This window comes from Engystomops pustulosus, chromosome 3 (assembly GCF_040894005.1).
Source record: "Engystomops pustulosus chromosome 3, aEngPut4.maternal, whole genome shotgun sequence".
NCBI classification, from domain to species: domain Eukaryota; kingdom Metazoa; phylum Chordata; class Amphibia; order Anura; family Leptodactylidae; genus Engystomops; species Engystomops pustulosus.
The window spans coordinates 89,222,163-89,237,608 of record NC_092413.1 but is presented as its reverse complement, the minus strand read 5'-3'; the positions used below and the strand labels follow the sequence as shown (position 1 = coordinate 89,237,608).

The following is a 15,446-nucleotide window of genomic DNA, read 5'->3' as shown; positions in this document are numbered from 1 at the left end:
AGGCGTACTTGGCAAACAACATTAAAAGAGGCAGTGAAAAGTCTCAAAAGTGACAGAAGGCAAAATGAGACAAAAAAACCCAATGGGTATGTTTATATTAGGAAAGACATCTATATGTATTATGTGGTATATATACAGTACATGGCATTCCCCTGCAGTGTTACCCAAATCTATGCCTAATAAAAACTATGGTTGTTCTAGATGTTCTCTGAATAACCCGCTGGTGTTTGAATATTGGCTAGAGGTATTCAACATTATGGATGATCAACTGTCAACCCAGTTATCAGTAGAACCCTAATTGGGGATACTTGGAATGCTCATTCCTTCTAGAATTTCAAAATTGAAGGAGAGACTAAGGCCCCTTTCACACTTGCGTTTTTCACGCGCCTTTTCTGCGCGTGCTTTTGACGCGAAGAACTTGCATTGCACTCTGACCCATTGTAATCAATGGGTCTTTTCAGACTTAAATTTTTTTTCACGCACACACGCACGTTTTTTTAACACACGTTTAAATCTCAGCATGCTCTACTTTTGCAAGTCCCGCACACTCTGAGACACTTGCAAGTGCAATGTGTTTTTCACACATCAATTGCCATAGAGCTCAGCCTGGAGTCCATTTCACGCGCATTATCAGCACGTGAAAAACGCATTGAAATTGCATTGAAAACATGCGTGAAAAACTGAGACACTGAACAAACTCTGACTGAAAACTGATTGAACTCTGATGAAAAATGTCAGTTTATCCCTGACCAAACCCTGATCGCACCCTGATCAAACCCTGACGTGATCTGCAACGCAAGTGTGGAAGGGTCCTAATTCTTAACCTTCTTTTCTTGGCTCAATTAACCCCATAGCGCAATAAGACGTACCTGTACGTGCTTGCTTCACAATGAAGCAAGCAACCGTCGCTAACACTCGCGATCGGTGCTTGTACCGATCGCGGGTGTTAACCCTTTCATCGCCGCCGGCAAAGCTGCCGGCGGCATTAACGAGCTGGCGGCGCGTGGGCGCCGCCATCATGACTCCGATCGCCGCTCCCCGTGACGTCATCGGGGAGCGGCGATCCGTTGCCATGACAGCCTCGGATCACACAATGATCTGAGGCTATCATGTTTTTGGCCATCTATTACAATGTGCGATCTGCACATTATAATAGATGGTGTGCAAAATCCCCATATACTGCCATACTGTAGTATGACAGTATATGGTAGGATCAATCAGACAACCTAGGGTTAAAGTACCCTAGGGAGTCTGAAAAATAGTAAAAAATTTTAATAAAAAAAAATAAAAAATTATATTAAAAAAACCTAAAAATTCAAATCACCCCCCTTTCCCTAGAACTGATATAAATATAAATAAACAGTAAAAATCATAAACACATTAGGTATTGCCGCGTCCAAAAATGCCCGATCTATCAAAATATAAGAATGTTTTTTTACTGCGTTTAACGGAAAATAGTGCCCAAATTCGCAAATGGCATTTTTTTGCCATTTTGAAAAATATAAAAAATTCAATAAAAAGTGATCAAAAGGTTGTACAATTCTAAAAATAAAAGCATTGAAAACATCATCAAAAGTTGCAAAAAATGACACCACCCGCAGCTCCATACACCAAAGTATGAAAAAGTTATTAGCGCAAGAAGACGGCAAAATGAAGATTTTTTTTTTTTGTACAGGAGGTTTTAATTTTTGTAAATGTATGAAAACATTATAAAACCTATACAAATTTGGTATCCATGTGATTGTATTGACCCAATGAAGAAATTAGACATGTCATTTGGAGCGCACAGTGAAAGACGTAAAATCCACGCCCACAAGAAAACGTCGCAAATGCATTTTTTCACCATTTTCACTGCATTCAGAATTTTTTTCCCGCTTCCCAGTATATGGCATAGACAATTAAATGCCATCACTATGAAGTGTAATTTGTTATGCAGAAAACAAGCCATCACACAGCTCTCTACATGGAAAAATAAAAAAGTTATAGATTTTTGAAGGTGGGGTGTGAAAAATAAAGATGCAAAAACGAAAAAGGGCCTGGTCCTTAAGGGGTTAATCTTAGTGAAAAACTTGAAATCTCCAAAGAAACCAAATATACAGGAGTGTTTAGGAGTAGTTCATAGAACTGAACTGTATGATTCCTCTTATGAAAAGTATACGCAACAAATGGCAATGTTTCCACTACTAGGGGAAGAGGGAAGTGGGATGGGATAGGGGGATACCCCCTCTATGGGGATTGATTTTTAACAAATAAGATTTTCTTATATGTAAAGGAATGTTTACAGAATGTTTTTTCTAATGTATCCCAATTATCTTGATACTGTTTTTATATTTTGTATATCTGGACATTATTCTTACCAAAACGACTTGAACAAGTAATCATCTGAAGAAGTGAAAAAGGAAAGGCTTTGTTGTGTCCCTGCGGGCTAAGGCCCTGCCTAAAGCAGATAAGCCGCCCTGGCAAGGGCGAACTCACTATCAGGAATCTAACTGACGGTCCCTGAGTGACCCTGCAAGATGACAGGGAAGACTTACTTCATCTGACAGCTGCTGGATGGTGGAGCGGACAGGTAACCGGAATACAGATATGTCAGTGTTCACAGAAACCGAAACTGATGACATGGAAGTGGAGTCACACAAGTGGGGTCACACAGGGAAGTGGGTAGGAGATAAACGATACTGAGGGACAAACAACAGATACTGACAGACAAGTGGAGTCAAACAAACCGGGTCAAAACCAAGATCACATGGCACAGACTATAGACTGTATGTAACTGGCTTACTTATGATTTCTAACACTTATTACATGTGCCTTGCTTCTCCATACATACATCCTCTATGTGCACTGTGCAGTATTCACTGGATTTACTTGTGGGAAACTAAATGGATTTAATGCTAAATTACTTTGAGAGAGAACACAAAGCATCATGTGATCTGTGGGCAAGCTACCTGGCCTCAGCTTGAGGGCATAGACTGACAGACATTAGTCCCCGCCCACTTCACCTCTGGTGGGAAAGATTTTTGTCAAACACTTTCAGAACAGAAAATGCCATAACTTTAGAAGGAAATGGGAGAGCACACAACGTAGGCATCGTTCTGTTTGTTCAAAGGGGGAATCACAAATAATAATTTTGTAAAATCACTATAGCTTTACAGTTACGCTTTAAGCCTTGGCTTGGGTGCTGTTGTCTTTCATTGTGTCCAATCCCAAACAATTAAAAGTTGGGAATTAATATTTGTTTCCTTTAAAATGCATTTTCTCAGAAAAAGCTATTGATACATGAATTGTATTGTAAACTGTATCTGTTATGTATGTAACAATAGTATTTGTACAATAAGTATATTGACAATTTATCATATTAACATGTATCAGGAGTGTAGATTTATCATTGGAAATTATTACTTTTCTCTCTCTGTAAAAAGTAGACCAAGCCCAATACTGTGAAATTAGAAGCATAACATGTCTGAAGAGTTTGTTAATCTACGGGGGTGAAGATCCTTCTAAGCCTTTGGAATTTAGAGCACCTGACTAAATTATTTATACTTCACCGGAACGATGGATGAGTGCAAACAGCCTAAAATTCTGTCATGAGACTCCTGAAAAAAATAGCCGACTTAACCTAGCATAATATGGTGTAAAAACGAGTAGCATGTAAAACTGAAATTACATGCTTCAGTGCTGAAGTTCCAGATAGCTCTCAACATAGAACAAGTATAAAAACATATTGTGTTCGAAAATACGTCTGTTTTGATTATGTCATATGCACTAATACAATATTACACAAGTCCGTGTATAATAAAGAGTTTAAATATTGTTTACACATCATAGGATATAAAGGTTCATATGAACTAGAGCAGGAGTTCAGCTTGGCCCCAGCAAAACACCTAATCTTCCCCTAGTAGATCCCACCCACTAAAGTAACTAGGTAGATATACAATAATTATATATAGTGCCCCTTCAATAGCCCCCATAAAGAATTATATTGTAGAATGTTAACCCATAATTAAAGGGGGTATACTATCACTTCAAACATTTTAATCTTATGGCAACATATGGTAGAGAAATGCACAAACATTTCCAAACTACCTTTTTTGTCTACCAAATTCCCTTTTTAATCTGTATTCTACTTAGCACCTGGAGCATTGTTTTTCCTACCTGGACCACTACCCTCTCCATCAGAAAAGCAGGAGATTTGTCTTGACACATAGGTGACACTGGAAGAAGAAGGAAATAAGTGGAAACAGAAGAACTCCAGGTGCTGAGGACACAACTTTGGAGCACCAACTGCCTCATTAGCTTACAAATTAAAATGGGAATATCTTATGAAATGACAAAATGGACAAAAAAAATAATGGTATTTTGGAAATCACAATTCATTTCTCCATAACATGCTGCCAGCAAAGTATAATGCTTGGTTTAGGTGGTAGACTCTCTTTAAAGGGAACCTATCAGTTATGCAGCAATACAACAACCCCTATATTGGTTCTTCCCATGCCTATAAAGTTCCAGGGTACAGTTTTAAATTTGACAATCTATGCAAATGACTTTCCTTTGAGTTTGGCAAATTCAGGTCCTTACTGCTCAGCCGTGCCTCCTGTTCATGCCCCCTCCCACAGGAATAAGAGAGAATCCCCTTAATGTCATATATATTGCACCATATCCATGTATGATAACAATTGTCCCAATTGTTAATTATTTTTGATAGTTTGACCCCGTAATTGTATATTTTACCCCTTAATGAGTTAGATTTAATATATTGCCCACGCCATTGTATTTATATTATTTATTCTACTGGCAAGGAGACTATATGTTCCTAAGGTTGAGGATGACAATATGTCCACCAAATGCATTTGATGTATGGGTGGGATCCTAGTGCTATCTGCCAATCTGTTTTGGTATTCTTAGTGTCATCCTAGTTTTCTCAAAGTTTCATATCTGATTTTCACAGCTCTATTCTACTCCCTTGAAACATGGGTATGAAAAACTGATTGCACTAGGATGACTTCCTAGTCTTGTATGTTTTTTTACCCACTGACTTCAGTTTCACTCGTCTCATATCAGGGAATTGCATGCAGCCTTTTTCTCTGCTAGGAACAAATCAGATCAACGGAGCAAATCAGATCAAGGACTTTGGACCTTTGCATAGCACAGTAGACTTTTAGAGTTCTGTCAAAATGCTGTCCAATGTAGACTCTGACCACTATGGTTCAAGAAAATCATTCATAGGCAAGGGACAATAGAACTATTCCAAAGTTACATTATTATAAAATTACATAATTTTATATGTAATTATTTGAGATGACAAGTGAGAGACCAGAGACAAGTTTTTCCTGGCTTCTGGAGCCGTTGAAATGTATTCCATACAAAAATTTGCAAAAAGTATTTAACCAGCACAGACACCCAGTGCTGAGGTCTCAACTGTTTGTTGTTCTAATTTGGAAAACCTATTGTAAATGATCTGATAAATGAAAGTATTAAACTAGATAGATAATTAGAAAAAAAAAATTATCTTTGACAGTGCTGTACCTAACGTGTAGGAGTCCCCACAGATGCTATGGGGTCCATAGGGGAGGGAGCCCCGTGCTGACCTTCTCCTGCTCATTGGTATAAATTGATGCATTTTCCTCTAGCTACTACAGGTGTTTCTAGATAACTGGATTCAAAGATTTTTACAATTTCTATTGAGTTCAATGGTAGAAGTAATGATTGCTATGCACTGAGCATCCCCTAGTGGCCCCTGCAGACAGACAGGTTTATCATACAGACTCGTATAGGAGAGATTTATTGATGTATTAATATAAGTTGGGTGATATGAATACATTAAAGAAAACACAGAATGAATGCCCTATAGCAGTGATGGCAAACCTTTTAGACACCGAGTGCCCGAATTACAACCAAAACCCACGTATTTTTTTCGCAAAGTGCCGATGCAACAATTTAAGCAGTAACTTATTACTCCCTGCTTTGTCACATGTTTAAATTGTATAGGCACCACAAGGACACCAATACAGTAGAAGGAAGGACTAGAAGTTTGGATTATCATTGTAGCTTCCTTCTAGGGTCCTGGGCTGCCTGGGACTGCAGGAGGCCTTAAATTTAGAGTTTTTTGCACCATTTGATAAAAATGTAACTGCATATAGGAAAGTCACAGGAGTCAGTTGAGCATGAAGCTTATATGCGACCTCATGCATTACAACATCACATAGGAATTCTTCCTTTCACATCTTATGGCGGAACCTGAAATAATGCAGCTACAACTAGAGAGCTTAGTGAAGTCACATGTATTATTAAAAAGATTTCCTAGTGAAAATATCCAAGCTGAACTCATCTGCCCTTTCTGCGATAAAACATATCCATTGTATTGTGAGCAAACCTGTTGTTCTTCTTTTAAAATCTGCTGCCGCTTGTCCATTCTGGTGTCCATTTGCATGTTAAAAAATGGTTGCCCCAGTTTTAGAATATGTGCAGTGTGAAAATCCTAGACACTCCCTACCTCAATACTAGATCATATGGGGCTACTGGACCTTTGATGTCAAAACCATATGGTAATCATCCATTAAAACATGAGATTGAACACATAGCCATGACATTATCAAGATCCAGAATCAAGATCCACACCTATCCAGGGAAGAGCACACAGAATATATTGAAGCCAAAATGTGACTTGCAAACAAGATTCCATAATGGACAAATGGTGGCATTGTTTTTAGAGAGGGCAGAGGGCATGAGGCACAGTTATTATATGCTGGCTGTGCATAGGCAGGCCACAGATATTGATTCATTTGGCCACAATTTCCGCCTCTGAAGTACATACAGAGCTATTGTCATATAGCCAGGAGCAAGCAGCTCCTAACTGGCATAGATTTCAGTTTCAGGTGCACAGACAACTCTAGGATCGACTAAATGTGTTAATAAGTGTATGCCTCCTAAATCTGGCATATCATGCCAGTGCCGCAGCTGATTAAGATTGGCACACATCCCAGCCACATTGTACAGCTCCGGTACAAATCCGGTACACTGTGGCTGCAGATATCATCTGACCTCCTTAGAGCTGGAAATAACACAATCAATAAAAAGAACTTATCAAAAGAAAAATCATAGACAACATAAATTCAACATGTGTGAAAGTGTCTTCACTTTCTATGTGCCATTTATAATTCTAGTGCCCCTGTATGTGGTAAAATGCTTGCTCCAGAGGCCAAGTGCTACTCTGCTGTCTCTACCCAATAGCTACAACCCTGAATGTAACTTTATTGAAATTGGACAGTTGGTAATTTTTTTCTTCTGTAAATTTGCCTCAAATCTCATTGAGCATCTTGTAGCAAAATAAAGACAGGCTAGGTTTAAGGTACATTTTTATTTTTTTTTAATGCATTAACAATGGCAGTAGCCCCCTAGTAAAAGGAGATTGTTTCAAGCACACAGCAAACTTGTTCAGGAGTTGCTTAGGTTTGAATTGACACCACCAGCTCAGGGGCACAGCAATGGGTAGCCCTTGCGCACCCACCTACACTAACCTGCTCTTGGGCTGGTTGGAGACTTTGTTACTGTTTGGTGATGGACCCTTTCTAGGGATTGAGGCAGCAGAAATCTTTCTTAGTTTTATTAATGACATTTTTGTCTTGTGAAAAGGGGACAGGCAATCTTATTACAGTCTAGAGGAGAGCCGTAATAATATTTTTTTTATGGATTAAGGTACCCATATGAAATAAATGAGAAAAGGCTGCCCTTCTGAGATGTACTGCTAATCAAAACAGGTGGTGCTCTAACCAGCACGATCTATTGGAAACCAACGCCACCAACTCATTACTTAGATGGGAAAGTCACCACCCATTACCTCTTCGGAGGGGCATCTCCAAAGGACAATATCTAAGGTTGGGGGAGAATTGTAGTACCCCAGATGAATTAAAGGTACAGGCCAATGATTTAAGGGGAAGGTTTAGACAAAGGGGCTATCCAGGCAAAGTCCTTAAACAGCCTTCCAACACGCATGCTAAATCAGTCTTCCCTTTACAAAAGTAAAGGTAGTGAGTAAAGATAGATAAGCCAGTTGACAGCTACACATTACAATGGGGCAGACACAGCAAGGGAGATCCTACAACAGCACTGGTACATACTACACATGCATGAGGACATCAGGAAGATGATGAGTCCCAGACCCCTTATCACCTTCAGATGTCGATGTTCTATTAAAGACAGATTGGTACCCAGCCATTTTGTAACCCCCAGACCAAAAGGCATTTCATTATATTGGAAACCATTAGGATATTTCAGATGTGGGAGTAATTGTGTCGCTTGTCTCTTTATACAGATCTCCAATACCTTTTAGAGCAATGTGACTGGGAAAGTCTTTGTAATTCAGGATTTACAAAGCCACGTGTGTACAATATGTGGCTTGGAATACGTGGGCATAACAACTAGGGAGTTGCAGAGTAAAATAGGTGACCACCTGTGGGACATTCACAACAACAGGGACAAACCGGTAGTAAGACATGTACATCAACACCACAAAGGGGATGCTAAGGGACTGAGATTTACTGGTATTGCCAAGTACTGTATCCCAGGGGAAGTGGAGACTGGAATGGGACGATCCTTCAGACCAAGGCCAGATGGATTTACAGATTGGGTACCGTGGCACAGAGGGGTGTGAATGAACAGCTACATATGTGTCTTTCATTTAACTATATTCTCCTATAAGTTGAAAGTACCCTGTTAGGTGACTTAAATCACATTTCATCAATTTGGTCCATTTATGTCGATACAAAATATCAGGGATACTCGTACATCTGTTATTAGATAGAGATGATCCATTTGTCAGGATGTTCTCACGTCATCCTCAAAAACAATATTGCCATATGTTCCCATGGCCACTGCCTGGTATATAATATGGTTACGTTAAAACATTGAAATCAGTCTTTATGTGTAAGCCTTTTATATTGTGCGGCAGGTCTCTTTGGCAACCCCTGATTGCAGGGTGCGGGGTGTATGAGACAGGGTTCAGTATGAGGTACTGCCCTTGTACGTGCAGGAGTCTATTTATGGGACACCAGGGAAAGTTGGATACGGACTTTAAATTGCACACAAGGACGCATATACTGGTGAAAAAGCCACTGTTACAGTCACTGTCTGTGTCGCTTTTAATCACATGATCATTGGGATGCATAGAGGCGGCTAACCTACCACTGCTTCTTTTCTCTGCACAGTGCTGAATCAATTAAATACCACCTCTGTCTTCTTTCAAGGGTGTCTTGTAGCTGTTTGCAACAGAGGACCTGACATTTGGCTGCTCAATTGTTTATGCCGTCTACTAAAACCTGCATCAGTAAATACACACTGGCTGAGTCTTTAGGGACCGTGGGCGGCCCAGAATCAGTTAAAGGAAATCTACCTTTTGTTTTTTTGCATTGTGAACCAAACATACCTTGAGAATACTGTAGCAACACTGATGCGGAAACATGTCTTGTTTAATCCCTGAGTGATTTTGTTCAAGAAACAATTTTGGACCTTTGGAAAGCTGGGTGCATTTTCACATGCCTGAACTGTCCAGTTAGGACTAATCAACCTGAGCTGGATGACTCACATGACTGGATGATACACAGCAGATGGTGCAGAGATTGATTACTTCTATCTGTCAGGGACAACACAGTGATCACTAATAATAATTTATTTATTTATATAGCACTCACAGATTATGCAGTGCTACACAGAGCTTGCCAAATTAGTCCCTGTCCCCATGGAGATCACAATCTAATCAACCTACCAGTATGTTGTGGAGTGTGGGAGGAAACCCACACAAACACGGAGAGAACACACAAACTCTTTGCAGATATTGACCTGGATGGGACTAGAACCCGGGATCCCGGCGCTGCAAGCCTGTAGTGCTAACGACTGAGACACCATCTTTAGGTATTCTGCTTATGCTGGGTGGGACAAGGCAGGAGCAGTACATAGTTAGGGTAAGAGGAGAGCTCCAGGGCAGCCACAGGAGTGACAGAGCCTCACTATCATAATTTTTTTATTGTTTTTTTTTTCAGCAAAACCACTCAGTTGAGGGATCTGCTACTGAGAAAATCAGATCTGTGGGGGTGCTGGGAGCCGTCACATGCCAACCATACCTTTGTTTGGATTTTCGATCTCCTTTCGGGGTCAAATTTAAAAATACGTAAATTAGGCTGAAGAAAGTGCAAATTAGGCTGAAGAAATGTGCAAAGTAGACTGAAGTGCTATGAAGGCTGACTCCAGAGCAGTGCCTTCTCTCAGCCTTGCTCCTTTACCAACATCACTCCTGGGTCCAGCAAGATGTGTAGATGGAACTTTGAGGTGCTCTGGGAAAAACTTCAGCCTAATTTGCATAATTTTAGTTTTGGCATAGAAGAAGCTGGACAATAAAATACAAAGTTATGGGGAGCATGTATGGGCATGGCCCTACATAACATCAAGGTATGTACGGGTAGGTAAATCCAGGCAACATATTTTTATAGAACTTAAATCCAATCAATCAATTCCTTTCGGAACCATTTCTCCTGGATCTCTTATAGACTATAGTTTATAAGATTTAATGAATGACAACTGCAAATGGGCTGTGAAGAACTGATGTAAATGTCTGCTTTTCTAGTCTAACCATGAACTGCCTAACTTTTAAACAGTGTTAGTTTATCTCCATTATTATTATCCAAAATTAAATTATTATGCATTGTGTAGCCAGTTGCACTAACAGGTCACCTTTTAAGAAATTCATTTTTAAGGGCTCAATACTTTGTTAATTAAATATTAACTATGAATGTGTGCACAAGTATCATAAGATATGGTGTATACTTTATCTATTAGTAAATACAGCCTGAAGGATTGCTGCGCTGCACATTCAGTATAAAGTGGTTAAAAGAGGGTCATGAAGCCCTACTTAATAGCAAATAGGCAATGTATTTGCCAATGCTGCATACAACAAAGAGGTTCTTCCCTGTGCCAACATTAGTCCTTAAATAGTAACTGATTCTCTGCTTCTTATTGTATAATAGAGCAGATTCACTAATACATTGTATTCTAATTAATATATGCTACAAAATATGGTAAGTAATAAAACATGGGACGGATGCCAAAACTAGCAGTATATGACATACAGTATAATAGAGATATTGTCTGCTATGGTACCATTCTATCTCTCTTACTATTATTAGCAACAAAACAACGCTGCCAAGCGTAGCTTAACAGCTAAATAATGCAGTAAAAATAACAGAAACTAGGTGTACTCACTTGGGTTTTGTTGTGTAAAATTCCATCATAGCTTCCTCTGCGTGCCTTGTTCCTAGGGTGTGAAAGAGACATGGCAATACTGATCCAAGTAGGTAAAGAGCTTGCTTTAGAAACACATGCCTAGGAAGACACTGAATAGCTGAGCCACTTGACTAACCATTGCAATCCTATATACAAACCCACATAGGAGGGGCTATGCTCTGGTCTGATGGTCAGAGCCTTGCACAGCTGAGACATGTGATGAAATATCCCTCTATTATCCATTTGATTTAACATATATAGACTTTTTTCTATTCCATGCTCCTGTAAAAAGAATGCATCTGTAAAAAGGTCCTTTTTCATTTTTTACATTTTAGTATTTTTTTTTTTTTACTTTTTTCAGTTCCACTGGAAGACTAGATTATGTAAATGTATTATCCCTCACAAAAAAACACTTATGTATTACTATATATTCTGGCTGACCGTAAACCAATCATGTCCTGCTGGTGGCCAAAACAGATTGGGCAGATTTATCAAGCTGTCTAAAAGTAAGATGTTCTTAGTTGCCCATGGCAACCAATTACTGCTCCCCTTATGCCTCATTGTGGCATAAAGATAAAAAATACAGGTCTGAAGTTGTCATACAAATGGAAAGGCTCACCTGATCTCTGCAACCCCTTAGCTTGTCTGGGCAGTCTTTGGGACCATATACTTCAGTGCTCCCTTACCTTTTTGTAACAAGGGACCAGCTGCATGCAAAATCTTTGGAAAAAATTTTCTGGAAAAAAAATTGTGTACCCTGCCCTTACCCTGTACCCAACTATATTATACCTCCTTTCCCATAGCCCCCTCTTATAATGCCTCCTTTCCTGAAATTTCCCTGCAGCTACCCCCTTATAATGCCTCCTGTCATGCAACAGTTCCCTTTATAATGTACCTATTTCCTAAAGCCACCTAGGTGATGTGATGACATAGCCGTGTCTGTAATAGCTGTCACACCGAGAAGAGGACTGTTGCTGCTTTAGAGAGCAGGAACAGGTGAGCACATGTTCTTTTTATTCTTAAAGCTCTATTGCCACGGGACCAGTTATTCCACGGACTGGACTTGAATTGTGGCCGGCAGTCAGGGACCGATGATATACATAGTTGCCAAGGCTGTCTAATGAGAAACTTAATATTCAAGTTTAAAATAAACTCCAGGTGGAATACATGAACAAATGTGATATCATTGGCAGCCACGGTGAAACCTTTAGAAAAACTGATCAAGATGTTAAACTTAGCTAATCATCAACCAGCATCCAATAAATACCGTAAGTTACCTAGACCTATGGATGACATTAGACACAAAGAACTAGTCATTCTAGCATGAAGAATTTGATTGTTCCGACAAGATGTTGGATCAATAGTAACTGTTCGAAACAATGGTGGAGTTTAAATAGGATGGTATGAAAGTTTACCTAGACCTTTACCAAGTCCTGATGGACCCTACATCAACTAGTAATTACTGAATTACATAAATGTAAGATGGTTATTTTGCCGCAGATTCTTTTTGTCCATGCCTCACGTCATTTCTGGATCTACAATTTCCTCTTCAAACTGATTTATTCCATAATAAATTAACTTAATTGGGGTTGAGACATGGTTAGGAATGAAATGATGTATTAAGATAGACCATTAGATACTTTTTAGCAGTACAAATGAGAAGATGTCAAGGGTGCTCCTGTGATTCATGACACGAATCGCGGGCATACCCGTGCCCCTCTCCGTGGCGGCCCGGCACCCCCGGCCCACACTTACCTTCCCATTAGCCTGCTCCCATCCGGACTAGGCTGCCGGACGTGCGCACGTCGGCACTCGAAAATTTAAAGGGCCTGTGCACTGCCGATTGGCGCTGTCCACTTCTGGGTTTTCATAAATACCGGCAGGTCCGATCATTCCCCTCCGGATCTTCAAGCCATCTTGCGTGAAGAGAAAGGCTGTGTGTGTTCCTGCGTTCCTTCCTGCATTGTTCTCCCGTTGTTACACCGGGTTTGGACTTTGTTCTGCACTTCTACCTTGGCTGCCACTGCAGGCTAGTCACACCTGTGGAACAACCTGGTGGCACCAGGTGAAGACCAGATGCCACTTAGACTCCGGTCCCAGGTGTCAGCTAGTACCACCTCCCGCGGTGGTCCAGAGGGTCCACTAACCCAGAACTCTGACAGTAAGATCCGGCCATGGACCCCGCCAAGGAGCTGATCTTTCCAGCGTTGTCGCCCAGCAGTCCCAACAGATTGCCTCTCAACAGCTGCTTTCCTCCAAGGCTCCTGTGACTACTCCTGCCGCAGTTCTTGCGACTTTTCCAGTCACTCCGGCTTATCCACTGGCAGCCAAAACAAGGCTCAGACATTCTATGCCTGAGGATTGTGAAGGGGCCTTATTACCAGTGCTCGCTGCAAATAGAATTTTTGCCATCCCAGTTTGTCACCGAACGCTCCAAGGTAGCATTCGTTGTCAGTTCACTCTCCGGGAAGGCCCTGGCCTGGGCTACTCCTCTATGGAACAGAGGCAATCTGCCTTATTGTGGCATAAAGATAAAAAATACAGGTCTGAAGTTGCCATACAAATGGAAAGTCTCATCTGATCTCTGCAACCCCTTAGCTTGTCTGGGCAGTCTTTGGGACCATATAACTCAGTGCTCCCTTACCTTTTTGTAACAAGGGACCAGCTGCATGCAAAATCTTTGGAAATTTTTTTCTGGAAAAAATATTGTGTACCCTGCCCTTACCCTGTACCCAACCTATATTATACCTCCTTTCCCACAGCCCCCTCTTATAATGCCTCCTTTCCTGAAGTTTCCCTGCAGCTCTATGGGACAGAGGCGATCCAGTCATGGCCACCCATACGGCATTTCTGGCTGAATTCCGGTCCGAGGAACCCGCACGAGCCTCCTCAGCTGAAACAGCGCTGCTGAGCTTGCGCCAAGGAGACTCGTCTGTCGGTGAATATTCTGTCAAGTTCCACACCGTGGCTTCCGAGCTAACCTGGAACAATGCGGCCTTTCAAAAAAGGACTGTTCTCACAGGTCAAAGACGTATTGGCCACCCGTGACCTGCCGGCTACTCTGAGTGGTCTCATCACCCTGGCCACTCGGATAGATGTGCAGTTCATGGAGCGTGCTGAAGAGTTGCATCACAAGCAAGCACAAGTCCGGCTTCCACATTTGCCTTGCTTGGCTCTGGTTTTACAAAGGCCGCTCCAGCCTCTGGCCGCACAGTCTGAAGTGGAGCCTATGCAAGTCTTACTCACAGCTAAGGAACGTTCCAGACGTTGCCAGGAGAACCTCTGTCTGTGTTGTGCCAGTCCCAAGCACTTCATCGGGGCTTGTCCAGTCTGTCCCTAAAGTCCGAGAAATGCCAGCACCTAGGGCTTCTGGGAGAAGCTCCGTGCCAACCATCTCTACGCCAAGCTAGAAAAATGTCAGTTTCACCAGCGCAGCCTTCCATTTCTTGTCTGCAGTTCTACAGTGGCCACGCCCAGAAGGTCTACAAGCCATACAGAAGTTCCTGGGTTTTGCAAACTATTATTGGCAGTTTATTCCGCGTTTCTCCACTCTGGTATGTCCCATCGTGGCACTCACCAAGAAGGGTGCCAATCCACATGTCTGGCCTCCTGCAGCTGAAGAGGCCTTATCCAAGTTGAAGTCCGCTTTTGCCTCGGCTCCTGTGCTCACTAGGCCTGACACAGACAAACCTGGAGTGGTGCTCACCCAGAAAGGGCCTAAGGGCCAAAATCTCACATGCGCCTTCTTTTCAAAATAATTTTCTCCCGCAGAGAGAAATTATTCGATTGGTGACAGAGAACTGTTAGCCATCAAACTTGCTTTGGAAGAATGGCGGTACCTACTGGAGGGAGCTCTCCATCACGTTTGTGTGTACACAGACCACAAGAACTTTTTGTTCATTGTTTTTCTCTTGCTACAGCCTGCTGATTCATTTCCATCCTGCAGACAAGAATGTCAAGGCTGATGCACTGTCCCGTGCTTTGGATGTTGTTGGAGAAGAGCCAGTTCCTCAGCATATCATCTCTCCTGAACAGCTTGTTGTTGCAGCGCCGAAGGATCTTCAGCAGTTCCCTCCCAGCAAGACGTATGTTAGACCTTCTCTCCGGAAGAGGATTCTGTCTCGGGACATTCTTCAGGTGTGGCTGGGCACCCAGGGGTGCAACGTTTTGTGGCC

General features: G+C 41.5%; 1 protein-coding gene across 2 annotated transcripts in view; it reads right to left on the bottom strand.

The window, feature by feature from the left end:
* LOC140121599 (T-cell activation Rho GTPase-activating protein-like) overlaps positions 1–11,403 on the bottom strand; it is a 91,705-nt gene extending 80,302 nt beyond the window's left edge. The window contains exon 1 of one of the 2 annotated variants that reach the window (XM_072141367.1): positions 11,251–11,403. In XM_072141367.1, the coding sequence (XP_071997468.1) occupies positions 11,251–11,322 (72 nt within the window). In that variant the 5' untranslated portion in view covers positions 11,323–11,403. The remainder of the gene's footprint in view (positions 1–11,250) is intronic. The other variant, XM_072141368.1, reaches the window with a different exon arrangement.
* Between the last annotated feature and the right edge of the window lie 4,043 nt (positions 11,404–15,446).